At 33.2% G+C, this 14,138-nt stretch overlaps 1 protein-coding gene across 1 annotated transcript in view; it reads left to right on the top strand.

Annotated features, from left to right (window-relative positions):
- The first annotated feature begins 525 nt into the window (after positions 1–525).
- The window catches only part of DSC1 (desmocollin 1), a 29,389-nt gene continuing 15,776 nt past the window's right edge, over positions 526–14,138 (top strand). The window contains exons 1-8 of the mRNA XM_049770210.1: positions 526–588; positions 3,153–3,237; positions 4,537–4,739; positions 8,065–8,190; positions 9,020–9,175; positions 11,315–11,459; positions 13,159–13,325; positions 13,804–13,938. Of these exons, the coding sequence (XP_049626167.1) occupies positions 526–588; positions 3,153–3,237; positions 4,537–4,739; positions 8,065–8,190; positions 9,020–9,175; positions 11,315–11,459; positions 13,159–13,325; positions 13,804–13,938 (1,080 nt within the window). The remainder of the gene's footprint in view (positions 589–3,152; positions 3,238–4,536; positions 4,740–8,064; positions 8,191–9,019; positions 9,176–11,314; positions 11,460–13,158; positions 13,326–13,803; positions 13,939–14,138) is intronic.

The raw sequence follows: 14,138 nt of genomic DNA, 5'->3' as shown, positions 1-14,138 counted from the left end.
AGTTTGTGCACAGTTTATGCTTATACCCAGGGGCAACACAGGTTAATAAGGCCAAGAAGGAGGGGACGACGTGGGAGTGGGTAATAACTGGGAAGGCCTTCAGAGCATCAACCTGGGGGGAAAGGGAGGAGGGCCGAGCACGGAGGGTGTTTCTACTTACTTCTGCCTATGTGCCAAGTGGCAGGAGAAATTTTGAAAGCTTCAGTGAGGAGGAGCTAGTGACTGGGTTTTGGGGTGTTTTGTACCCACCCACCCCACTTGTAGGAAAGCCTCTCTACTTTCAGAGGTAATTGAACTGGAAAGAGGAAGACAGTGAGGAAAAGGAGGAAAGTTATACTCCGGCTCCTCCTGTCTTTCATCACTTGCTCGCTGATTCTCCTCCAAACTAAGATCGCCTGTGCCAAGGTGGCAGCAGAATATTCTGCATGAGTGCCACCCATTGGGAATCTGGTTAGCCGCCGTGTGCATCCATCCCCAGCTGCCCTGTTATCCAGGCTCCATTCCTGACCACTGGGACCGCTTCTGATGGCTGAGGCCTGCGCTGCCCCAGGGAGCATCTTCTATAAGCAGTTCCTTTTCTCTCTCCTGGTGAGTAACAGCCAAAGGATTAAGGAATTCAAGCATGTTACTGCGGCTTTGCCCTCTAGTTTGGGCTTGAACAGAGTAGTGCTGGAAGTGGAAGGCAGGAGTGTACTCAAATAAAAACAGATCCGAGAAGTGTTCAAGGAATGGTTGTGACCTAGGATGTCAGCTGTTTTGTTTACTCTTCAAGAGCCCACTGCCAGGATGGAATGTTTTTCAAGGAAATTCCCTGTTCAATCTTGCTGTGGTACTACTGTTGGTTTTATTCCCCCCCCCCCCAAGGAGCCGTGTAATGAGTTCATTCCCCAGGCATTTGGCCCAGAAAGTTCTTGAGGTTTGTTTTTGCTACTAGTCATTAAACAAACCATAGTTATTTAACATGCTTTATTCCACTGAACTGAAAGAGGAAATGGTGAAGGCGTGAATTATATAGGACGTTAAATTTTATTTTTTAATAAGATATAAATGTTTATTGAAAAGTAGAAGAGAGAGACTAGAGAACCTAGATTAGAACTTAAGTTTAGGACTATACTTTTTTTTTTAACCCAGAAAAATTGAGAGAATAGCAAAGCTCAGATCAAGCAACGGATTCAACCTGAGAAAATAAAGAAAAATAAATGTCATAGATAGGTTTGAACATCAATATGGTTTTTACTTAGATTTATAGTCACTTTTCAACTGTGATCTTAAGTGCTGCTTCTCTTTGGTGGGGAGTGGGCTACAGAGGAATTGCTCTCTATCTCCAACTTGCATTTGTTTGTAAGCTATTGTTTTCCCATTTTTCCTCTTTCATTTTAGCAAAAGATTTTAGCTTCAGCGTTCTATATTTTAGGATTTAAAGATCTTACTGTATAGGGATAAATACTATTGAATGTAAATATTACACAATAAAGACTTGATAGTCTTGCTCTCATCTTGTAAGAAGGACCAGTATACTAGGTAATCTGCAGCATAGTTTTTGAAGGAATTCACTCAGATATCTTTTGTTTTTGGTCAGTCAAAGTTCTGTTTAATGGCCTTTGCTTCATCCCCAGCATATTCATCTATGATTCAAAACTGAATCAACTTGGATAAATTGGGGAAATGACAGCACCTGTCAAATCACTAAGCTGATCATTTCTCATAGGCTGGAATAGATAGTACTTCTGGAGACTGCCACTGTCTCTGCTTATAGAGGATAACCAACAAATGGAAGTTCGGAGCAGAGATTGGAGTGGGGAGGGAATATGGGTTTACCTGAGGCTTCAAACGTACTTACATACGCGTATGTGTAAGCAACGAGATTTGGCATGCTGGTTTCCTCATCAGTCCTGCAAAAATTAAGTTAAAATAAGAAAGCTTTATCATCACCAAATGTTCATTCTACACTATATAGTTAGAGATTAGTAATCGAATTCTGTGTGCTCATTTTTCAACTAAAGCTGAATACAAATGTGATTTTTTTACTTCTAATTTCTGGATTATCTGCCTCACAAAATTCTTTTATAAAATTAGGAATACGTAATGAGAATGATATGACATAGCCAGTGGTCTTGAGTAAGAAGAGTGCACCCTTGTAAGAATGATAATGCCCTCATTTTTTTCCTCAAATCATGGCTTTCCTAACTGGAAATGTCTGTAGAGAAAAATTAATCATAAGATGTATTGATTTTTAGGAAATTCACCTCTTCTCTGCTCTAATTAAAATTAACTGAAAGTACTCACTTTGGTAAACAGACAAAGATACAAGTAAACATCCAAGAATAGGATGTGAAATAGGTTTATGAATTAATAGAATGATTATGATTATATTTTTAGATTATTTTTAGCTCTAAAACCTTTAAAATTACATGTTGAGTCTAATAAAAACATTAACCTCATTGAAGTTAGTTTCTATATTTTTAATATATATCTTTTTTGTTTGCTTTTGCTCCACGCCTGGTGGCACTTAGGGGTTACCCCTTGCTCTGTGCTCAGAAATTCTCCTAGAAAGTTCAGGGGCTGGTGAGAAAACCACCTGGGATGATGGGTATCGAATATGGGTCAGCCACGTGGAAGGCAAATACTATGCTATCACTTTGGCACCTAATGTATATCTTTTATACCATTTTTGTGATTTTAAATTATTTGATTTCAAAGTTTATGCCAAACCAATTTAAGGAGTAATTTGAAAACAATGAAATTTTGGATTTATGGGTTTCAAAATTATTTGTGTACAAATTATAATTATATTCCATAACTAATTATATTTTATGCTAACCATAAGCAGGGCATTTCTGAATGGTAATAAAGAAAGTAACATCTATGTAAAATTAGTAGAGATTTTATTCAAGAAAGACATTTTCTTGAAATATCTAGTTTATTTAGAACCTAAGAACCATTGTTAAATTTATTTTTTATTAATATTAAATGAGTGATATATCCCTAAGGCTATAATTTTATATTTGTTGTTATTTCCCATAAGATGAGGAGAAAATATGCTAGGTTAAATGGCTTAATTTTTTATTAAAATGATAATTTTATCAATAAGTCTATTCTCTACTATGAAATTTTGTGTCCATGTATAATTTCTGATATTTTTTTCTCTTAAGGTTTTAGTATTATGGTGCGATGCTTGTCAGAAAATTTCTCTTCAGGTTCCTTATCATCTTCCATCTGGCACACTTGTAGGCAAAGGTAAGAATCACTGTTATGGATTTCATATTTTTCACAGTCACAATTAGATTCAAACTGTCCTTGTAAAATTGGGATAAAAGGCATATAGTACCTATTTGACATTAAAATGAAACCCAGAAAAAAATGAAAGATGGCGGACTTATTTTATTAGTAATTTAATGTACTTGAAGTACCATCTAGTTACATATTTAGTTTTTCAGAAAGATTAGCAAATAACAGAGAACTAACTAATTTATTTAAAAGAAAGCAAAGCATTAAAACCAAAACCATTTCAAATACATATTGATTAATCTGATGTCAAAATCCTGAAGTCAAGCTTCTTTAATTGATTAGATATAAATGTAAATGCTCTAAAATAAATTTACTTTGGGTTGAATATAATAAATGACAAAAATTTATGTCTTCTATTCCATAGACTAGCCTGCAAAAGACAAATAAAATTTCTACTACTACTACTACCACCACCACCACCACCACTACTACTATTATCACCCCTACTAAAATGACTGTCATAGCTATTTCTGATGAATAAGTTAGTATTTTGAGTTCAAAGATAACACACCTTTCATCAATGTTTTTCACTGGTCTTAAGTTTTATATTTAGAAAACTGAATATAAAAGTGAATAAACTTGAATATAAAAGTGATACCCTCTACAAGATTAATGTTGTATTGGCCAAAGCTTTGAGGGTTTAAATTAATTCCTGTGTTTTCTAAAGGAATTTAATGTAGTCTTTTTAAAGACATATAGTAAACATACTAAGTGAAAGAATAAAGTAAATATACTAAGTGAATATTAAATATAAATTTTAAAGGAAACATTTATAGAATAACCATTATGAAACCTACAAAAGCTATTATACTATAAAATAATTTGGGGGTATATTATTGAGAGATATTACTAATGATTAGAGCAGATTTCCAGCATTTTGTCTTAACAATCAATGATTATTACATGCAAATTTAAAACTCACTAAAACCATATAGATTAATGAGCAAATATGTATGTATTCAAGCATATATTTAAAACAAGAGTTAAAGTGGAAACAATAAATCTAGTGACAACAGAAAATATTTTATATCTATTATACATTAATTTATGGTGCAAATAATGGAAGCTGTGACTCTATTAATTTAATTATTTAATTTTTATTCTCCTTAAATTTTGAGCTAACTAGTAGTCAACACATCTTAAATGTAACCTCCCATTCTGCTTTCCATACATTAATTTGCAGTTGTCATTCTTGTAAAACTTGTTCTGTTTCATTTTATAAATGTCAGTAAAATTTTCCCCTTGCAGTGAATCTGAAGAAGTGCCTCCCATCAGTCAGCCTCATCCAATCCAGTGATCCTGACTTCAGCATTAAGGAAGATGGCTCAATCTTTACCACACAGGACATCAGTTTATCTTCTGAAAGGAAGAGTTTCTCTATTTTTCTTTCAGACAGTCAAACACTAGAACCAAAAATGATGGAAGTTACACTGATAAAAAGAAGAAAGGAGGTATCTTACGCAGAGTTAAACACATGAATCTGCTTATAAGACTTTTTTTCATACATAAAAATTAAGATTTTATGTGTTAAAATTCTTTCTATTCACATAAAAATCTTGAAATTTCACTTGTAGATTCCATGGATATTTAATGCATGTAAAGTCTCATGCTTTAAGGGAGTGGTTGAGTTATTTCCAAAATAGTATGAAAATGAATAACTTTATCGCTATGGAACTAAGTCATAGTAACAAAGTTTTCAGATAGTGTTAGAGATGTAGCAATAAGAACAAAGCAACCTGAAGAACAAGGCAAGGGTGGGGCTGCCGACTTGGTGAAAGCTGATTCAGACTGCTGTGTACTCCACCCTGTGTGGCTCTTTCCTGAGAATCAAAGGGTTGAGTGTCTCTTTGAAAAGAACAGATTGTTTAAAGCTGACTTCTTTAATAATTAAAATTTCTCGGGGCCGGAGAGGTGGCACAGCGGTAGGGCATTTGCCTTGCATGCGGCAGACCTAGAACGGACCACGGTTCCATCCCTGGCATCCCAATATGGTCCTCCAAGCCAGGAGCGATTTCTGAGCGCATAGCTAGGAGTAACACCTGAGCGCCACCGAGTATGGCCTCAAAACCAAAAAAAAAACAATCAAAAAATTAATTAAAATTTCTCTGAGTACTGCTAGTTTTTTTAATTGAATCACTGTGAATTTCAAAGTTACAAAATTATTCATAATTGAGTCTCAGTCATACAATGTTCCAACACCATTCTCTTCACAGTGACCTTTCCCACCAATATCCCTTGTTTCTCTTTTGCTCACTAATCTGCCTGGGATGGCACGCTTTCCATGCCTACTTTTAGCTTTCTGTCTCCTCTAGAATGCAATAAAAATTTCCCTCCACCAATGTTGAATTGTACCTATTCTTCATTTTATCCCCAACTGGCAACTTCCTACTGTGAAACATCTCACTCTATCCATATATTCTTTATATTTAGCACAAGAGCAATATAATTTTGCATCTGCCTCTCTCCCTCTGATTTAATTCCTCTAATCTCCCTCTAATTTAAGTCCTCATATTTCTAGATACATTGTCTTTGCAGCAAATTGCATGATTGCATTTTTTCATATGGCTGAGTAGTGTTCTATTATATATACATTCAATAATTTTTTTGTTACCAGTGATCTACTCTTAAAAACTTGGGTTTTTAACTTAAAAACTTTGGCTATTGTGAATAGTGCTGCAATTAACAAAGGAGTTCAGATATCTTTTCTGTATTGAACTTTGGGGCTTTTGTGGATATATATTTTATTTAAACACCTTGATTACATACATGATTGTGTTTGGGTTTCAGTCATGTAAAGAACACCATCCATTACAAAGTGTGGTGCTACTGGGTCGAGGAATGTCTATATTGTTTCCAAAAAGGCTAAAGTAGTCAGCATTCAAAGCAGCAGTCAAATAAGATTCCTTATTTCCTGCATCCATTTTCTTTATAATGTGTATCAATTTCTCTGGAGTGAAGTGTAATTTCACTGATGTTTTTATTTGCATTTCCTTGATGACTAATGATGCTGAACACATTTTCATGTTCCTTTTGGTCATTTGAATTTTACCTATGATAAAATTTCTCTTCATCTCTTCTATCTATTTTTTAATATGGTTGGGTTTTTCTTTCTTGTAAAGTTCAGTTCTCAGTTATTAACCTCTTATCCAATAAATGCTGTGCAAATGGTTTCTCCCAGTCTGTGGTGTGTTTTGGTAGTCTAAGTATCATTTCCTTTGAGAAAAAGATGCTTCTTAACTTAATGTAGGACCATTTATAAATCTCTGCTTCCACTTGCTTGGCCAAGGGTGTTGCATCCTTAAAGACCTCTTGCTTCAATGTCATAGAAATTTCTGCCTATGTTTTTCTCTATACATCTTATAGGTTCAGATCTGATATCAAGAATTTTAATCCATTTAGATTTGACTTTTGGTATTGTTTTTGAACCACTCCTGGCTCTGCGCTCAGAAAGAGCTCCTGACAGACTTGGGGGATCTTATGGGATACCAGGGATCAAACTTGGCTCAGTCATGGGTCAACCAAGCAAGGCAAACAACCTACCTGCTGTACTATTGCTCAGCCCCCCTTGATTTGACTTTTGTGCATGGAGTTAGAAAGGGTCTGAGTTTATTTTATTTTTTAACCTGTGACTAACTGTTTTCTCAATAGCACTTGTTGAAGTCTTTTTTGCTCCATTTCATATAGTTTGAAGTTTTATCAAAAATCAGCTATCCATACATCTGAATATCTTTCTCTGAATTTTCAGTTCTATTCCATTAATCTGATGATTTGTTTTTATTCCAAAGTATACTGTTTTTATTACAACTACATTGAAATACACTTTGAAGTTGGGGGAAAGCAATGCCTCCCATCTTTTTTCAAAAGGATCATTTTGGCTATTCGTGTGTGTTTGTTTTGTTTTGTGTGTGTGTGTGTGTGTGTGTGTGTGTGTGTGTGAGAGAGAGAGAGAGAGAGAGAGAGAGAGAGAGAGAGAGAGAAAAAGAGAGTTTATTGTTCCATATGAATTTTAGGAGTATTTTAGTATATCATCAGCGAATCTGTATAATGCTTTGGGGAGTATTATCATTGTGAGGATATTGATCCTCCCAATCTATGAGTAGGAAGATACTTTCTTTTCTTTATGAGATGATGAAAAATTCTTACATTGAGTAGTGGAGCACAGGGAATGGAAAGAGAGAAGCCACAAGAATTCACATACATCTCACTTTAAACAAACTCTGTTTGGTGATTTTTGTTCTAAAGTATTTATTAAAATTTTATGAAATTTATGAGACTTTCTTAGATTCTCTTGGAGGACAGTAAGTTAATCATTAAATTCAGAAAATTGTCATTGTGTACAGAAGTATAAATTGTTTTATGTTCAAATTGGCAAAGACGCTTTATATTAAAAAAGAAAGTCTTGAACAAATGTTGACCAATGTCTTCATGTAAAGGCTTACAAAGATTTTGCACCATAGCTAGCATTTTAGCAAATTTTAGTTATACCTCTTCTAATGGAATAAAATCATGACTGAAATGCTGCCTTATCTATTTTCAGTGTATCAATTTTTCTCAAATGGTACCAGTTATCAAAGACATACAATTCTGGTTTGTTAGCTGATAGAATCAGGAAAGAAATTTGGGTTTAGCCATTTTATGGATATATAAAACATCCGCTATATGTAAATGCGCATACATAATCATTATTAATTTGATTTGTGTTGATGTGTATGGTATGTGAAAATTAGTTTCTAGACTGACAGGTGATGTTACATCTTTTCTTCATATTAAATGCAGGTTATGAAGAGGAGACACAGTAGAGCTGCAGAAAAAACGCTTAGGCGCAGCAAGAGACGATGGGCTCCTATACCGTGTTCACTGATGGAGAACTCATTAGGTCCATTTCCACAACATGTTCAGCAGGTATGTTTCTTCCTTCTTTTTATGTTTCCTCTTGTTTGACTTAGTATACACGTTTGTTCATTTTTTAATTTTTACTTTTGAATTGCACAGAATGAATTGGAACTTTAGCTTATTGGTTGGTTCTAAAAAGGATTTTAGGACTAGAATCAAGGTTTTTGTAGTACTTCAGAACAATGTATTACTTGCTTCCAGAAATCATATTTAACAATTAGAAGTAAGTTTTATTTGTTGAATTTTTAATGTCCTTGATTTATAGTATGATTTTCTAATACGCTACCACACTTTAGTTTTCATATCAGAAAATACGTAAGCAGATTTTGTATAATTTAACTTTTACTTTAACACTTACCCTTACAATAAAAGGCAAGTTTTTTATTTTGTTAAGAAGGTTGTAAAACTCTAGATAGGTAATAGGTAATTCTAGACTAGCTTTAAAATTATACCGTTTATGAAGAATTAATTGTGGGAAAATAGTTGCATTATATATACATTTTCCATTCCATTAAGTTCTACTGCAAGTAATTCAAAATAGCTTTAACTGTTTCTACACTTTATATAGAAATGAGAATAGTGAATGAGAACCATAAAATATATTCAGCTTCACATTTTTAACTTAAATATATAGTTAGGTCAAAAGACTTTGGGAAAAAAGATATGGAAGAATTTTTGGCTTTGCCTATTGCAGAATATGAATAAAACATGTAAACTTAGACTTTGTTGAAAATTAGAGAAATGAAGCATGTAAGAAGTAAGAAAACAAACATGATAAAAAATTTTATCAATATAGACTGAATATATTTTAATCCTACATTTTCACTTATTATTACAGGTTCAATCTGATGCTGCACAGAACTATACAATATTTTATTCCATAAGTGGACCAGGAGTAGACAAAACACCAACAAATTTGTTCTTCATAGACAAAGACAGTGGGGATATCTTTTGTACAAGAAGTATTGACCGCGAACAATATCAAGAGTTTCCAGTAAGATTATTAGATTGATTCTTTCTAATTAGATTACTCAATTGTTTATTTCTAATTATGCTATCCCACTGATTAAACATTTCAATGCTATTCGTTCCCATGTTTCAAATTTATTATATATTAACATCTAATTTCTTTTATTGACAAAATTGAAAAAATATAGCATTTTTAAAGTTGTTCCAGGAACTCCGCTTTTTTATATATGCCAAAATAAATAAAATAAGTAAAGAGTCTATATATGTATATATAAACAATGTATCACACCCCAATTTCTATTCATAAGGGAAGAAAATGTAGGGTTGGGTAGAAAATACTGATGAAAGGTTTGATATTGTTTTGTGTTTTGGGGCCACACCAAAACCCATTGGTACTTACTAGTTACTCCTGGCTCTGCATTCAAAGACTTGTTAAAACTTAGGGACCCTGTGAGGTTCTGGGGATTGAACCTGATCTACCACCTGTATGGAATGCACCCTACCCACTCTATTATTTCTTTAGAAAATGTTAGAAAAAATAAGTTTTGTTCTGTAGAGTCCTAGAACAAAGACATATTTTGTTGATCTTGAAGTTCCTTATAAAAAGATAATTTATTATCTACTTTGATTGTAGATTATAAATCATGAGAAAAGTATTTTTCTATAACTGATGTTTGGTTCATTCTTTGTTTTTCTGTTTCAGACTTCACATAATTCCTTAGGTTTTGCTACTAAATTAGACAAACAAGAGAAAAATTATGAGTCCTAGTAAATGCAACTCAAAACCGTGATTCCTTTAATTATTATAAGTTGGTAACTTTACTTGTTAAGGAAGGATATAAAAAGAAAATATCTTATACTGACAGAACTCAGAAAGCCTATGTTAGTGGAATTCAAAAAATAATAAGAATTCAGGACTTCTTAAAGGCAGCCAGGAAAGAATTAAAGTAAAGCAAAATTTGGGGAGCAGAGCAGTAGAAATAATGACTAGCTAAATCTTATCGGCAGAAAAAGAAAGATTCATTGACTAAAACAAAATATTTACCACTATCACCAGCAAAACCCTGGCTGGAGGCTGTTTGAAGTTAAGGAAGACTACAGACAAGAGTGACATAAAAAAGGTCACTCTGTTGGAACCTTATAATTCACCCTGCAAAGCCTTAAAAGGTGGAAACAATATAAAACAGCATTTCATTGTATGCAATTTATAATTAAATAAAATAATTAGGTTAAAGGCTAGAGCAGTGGCGCAAGCAGTAGGGTGTTTGCCTTGCATGCGCTCACCTAGACGGATGGTGGTTCGATTCCCCAGCATCCTATATGGTCCCCAAAGTTAGGAGCGATTTCTGAGAGCATAGCTAGAAGTAACCCCTGAGCATCACCAGGTGTGGCCAATAAAAAATTAGGTTAAAATACGTTTAATATTTCCATAAATAATATACAATTGCCTAAAATCATATAAAATCATTTTATATTGTTTGAAAGATCAATTAATTAATGTCGGTTCTGCTGTAATGGCTCCCAAGAAAAGGGATATATTTTTTCATCAAAAAACAAAGTAATTAACTAATCAACTAATGGATAAATATCTGCACATCTTCATTGATAACTATTCACATATATAGTGAAACATACCTTTATATATAATAAACATACACATGAACATGTAAGTCACTGCTATATTCAAAATTATTTAAAAAATAAAAAGGATATATTACTTACATTTATTCTTGTGGAGAAATAAAAGCTTAATCTGCATCTAATCATAATATTATTTATATTGATAAATTTTGTTTATGGAATTTTGAGGTTTTTAGCTGTTTTCCTGGTCAAACAGCTGTCTATCTTGCCTTCTTATAGAGCTGATTGGCAGAGAGAAGGGCTAGAACAAGTGTGAATTTTGACTTTTTTTTTTTTTATCTTTTGGCCACAATCACTGGTGCTCAGGAATTATCCCCATTCTGTGTTCAGGACTCACATTTGGTAGGATCAGTGCCAAATTGGATGCTTGATTTGAAACCCAGGCTGGCTGTGTGCAAGGCAAGCATCCTACCTGCAGTACTATCACTCCAGACCCTCTTTTTGGCATTTTAAAAATGACAATAAAATAGTTTGGAATTTATGTTCATTTGAGAACAAACTGATGGAATTTGTTGATTTTCAGATATATGCCTATGCAACCACTGCAGATGGCTATGCTCCAGAATACCCACTGCCTTTAGTATTCAAGGTTGAAGATGATAATGACAATGCCCCATATTTCGAAACAAAACTGACTGTTTTCAGTATCCCTGAAAATTGCAGGTCTGGTAAGTTCACATTTAGAAGACACTAAATTTTTGCAGAGTTGAAACCCTCATAATTTCAAATACAATAAAAAATATTTCAAAATGCTTGATTTTCAGAAATACTCTTCATAAAATATTATGATCTTAAAAGGTCATACACTCTTGGGGCCGGAGAGGTGGTGCAAGCAGTAAAGCATCTGCCTTGCCCGCGTTAGGCTAGGACGAACTTCGATTTGATCCCCTGGAATCCCATATGATCCCCCAAGCCAGGAGCGATTTCTGAGCGCATAGCCAGGAGTAACTCTTGAGTATCACCGGGTATGGGCCAAAAACCAAAAAAAAAAAAAAAAAAACAAAAAAACCCCATACAGGCTTTAAAGTAAGTTTTTTGTGTGTGTTCATTCGTCGAGCCCCAAAAGATGGCAGTTAACTGATATGTGAATTTACTAACTTTGTCACAATGAATATGAAAGTATTAATGACAAATGCTACTATATATTCTATTTTTTACATGTTATGAAGTATACTATATATATCTATAATATAATGCTACATGGTTATGAATTAATAGATATTTTGTTTCTTTGTAGTGCAGTGTCTGTTAAAGATTCAGAAATATCGTAACATTAAAAACTGATCTGATGTAAAATATGGTGAACATGATTACTTTGTATATTTTCAAATTGAAAAAAAATATGCTTGACAGTAGCTTGAGTCTATGGACAGCCAAAAACCAGATCAAAGCATAGAAGCATAAAAGATGGCCTGGTTTATTTTAAAAGGTCAAGAAATGTTAATTTTAATGCCTACCTCTTTCTGCTTCCATTATGAATGGTCTTCCCCAAGCAGTTTGCTGAAGAAACAAACATTCATATCACCTTAGATTTCAACTGGTATTTAGAAAGAGTGAGGGAATTGTGGGGGTTATGGAAGAGAAGAGAATGAAGATCAGACTAGTAGTTATTTTTAATCAGGAATAAAGACAAAGATGGAGTGTCATAAACATTAGTGTGGTGGTGGCATGCAATTACTTTGTGCATAAATACTATAAATGTAAGCATTATTATAACTTCATTATCTAAACTTAATAAAGATATTTTAAAGAAATATTTATTAGGCTACTAGCAAGATATCTGGATCCTACTCTGACCCAAATGATGTTGACACATAATATTTGTGTCTTGATTGTTATTATTTACTTTTTCCTATTACAACTCAGCATATTTAATATAATATAAATACATAAAATATTTGTTGTCAAGTTAGATTATTAGGAAACTATATATACAGAGGATGACCCATTTACAAATAACTTATAAACTGGGGTAGCGAGTTGCTAGGAAAAGTTTCAGAATAACTGTTAGCAAATGTAGGATTGATGATCTCTTAGATGTAGAATAAAAATATTATTATACAGAATGCAGACCTAATTAAAACTTACAAATAAATAGGGCTTGGAATTTGGCGAGCATTCACAGTACTCCATTGATCTGAAAAGTTTTACTTTTTGAACTAGGGATATGGTTCAGTAGTAAAACACCAAATTGGCATATTTGAAGATTTTGGGTATGATACTCAGCACCACAAAAATGATAACAATAAGTGAAAAATAATTATTTGAAGTTTCAGGAAAATATGCATTAGCAATTTCTTTATTTTTATTATAACTCAATTATGTTGTTATTTCATAGCAAAACTAATGTTTAATTTATCTAAACAGGAACTTCAGTGGGAAAAGTGACTGCCATTGACCTTGATGAGCCTGACACTCTACATACTCGTCTAAGATACAAAATCTTACAGCAAATTCCAGATCATCCAAAGCATTTCTCCATACATCCAGATACAGGTGTCATCACGACCACCACATCTTTGCTGGATAGAGAAGTAATGCACTGATCATTTTTTCCAGTCACTAAATTATTTGATTATAAAACTCCCAATGAAACTATAGTCATTTAGGCTGTGGCTGCTTCTACAGACTTGCTTCCACACAAACAGTAGATTGGATTTTTCAAAATATTTCTTTGTACTTGTAGAGATTTGAGGAATATACAAGTGTTAGAAGTGGCATCATTTGAGAACATTGAAATCATTTTATGGTATATCCTAAAACACAGTTAACACAGTGGTATTAAACACATAAAACTTTACAGTTTACTAATTGACCAATATCTCTAGCATTTTATATTTGGTGTTTTTATATAAACATATTTATGTATATACACTTATATGTATATATTTATATGTATGCTTAGATATATACAATTTCTATTTATAAGTAAGCAGAGCTTAATCAATGATTATAAGGATTAAAAATTATTTAAATCAATGCTTATTAATCTATCTCTTCTCTTTATTTTAGAAATGTGATACTTACCAGTTAATAATGGAAGTACGAGACATGGGAGGCCAACCATTTGGTTTATTTAATACAGGAACAATTACTATTTCTCTAGAAGATGAAAATGACAATTCACCATATTTTACAGAAACTTCTGTGAGTTATTTTTTGTTATTAGATTAATTTGCTTTCTATTTTATTTGTAATTTAGTTTTGTTTATTGGCCACGATAACAATTCTCAAAGAATGTTTTGACATTGTGTTCAGGGAGTTGTTCTTTTCAAGAATTGAAGGACCATGTGGTGCCATATGCAAAGCATGGCTAGTCCCATTGAATTATCTTTCTAGTCCGAGAT

This window comes from Suncus etruscus, chromosome 3 (assembly GCF_024139225.1).
Source record: "Suncus etruscus isolate mSunEtr1 chromosome 3, mSunEtr1.pri.cur, whole genome shotgun sequence".
NCBI lineage: Eukaryota > Metazoa > Chordata > Mammalia > Eulipotyphla > Soricidae > Suncus > Suncus etruscus.
Note: the sequence above shows the minus strand (reverse complement) of the source record. Positions and strands in the feature narration are given on the sequence as shown.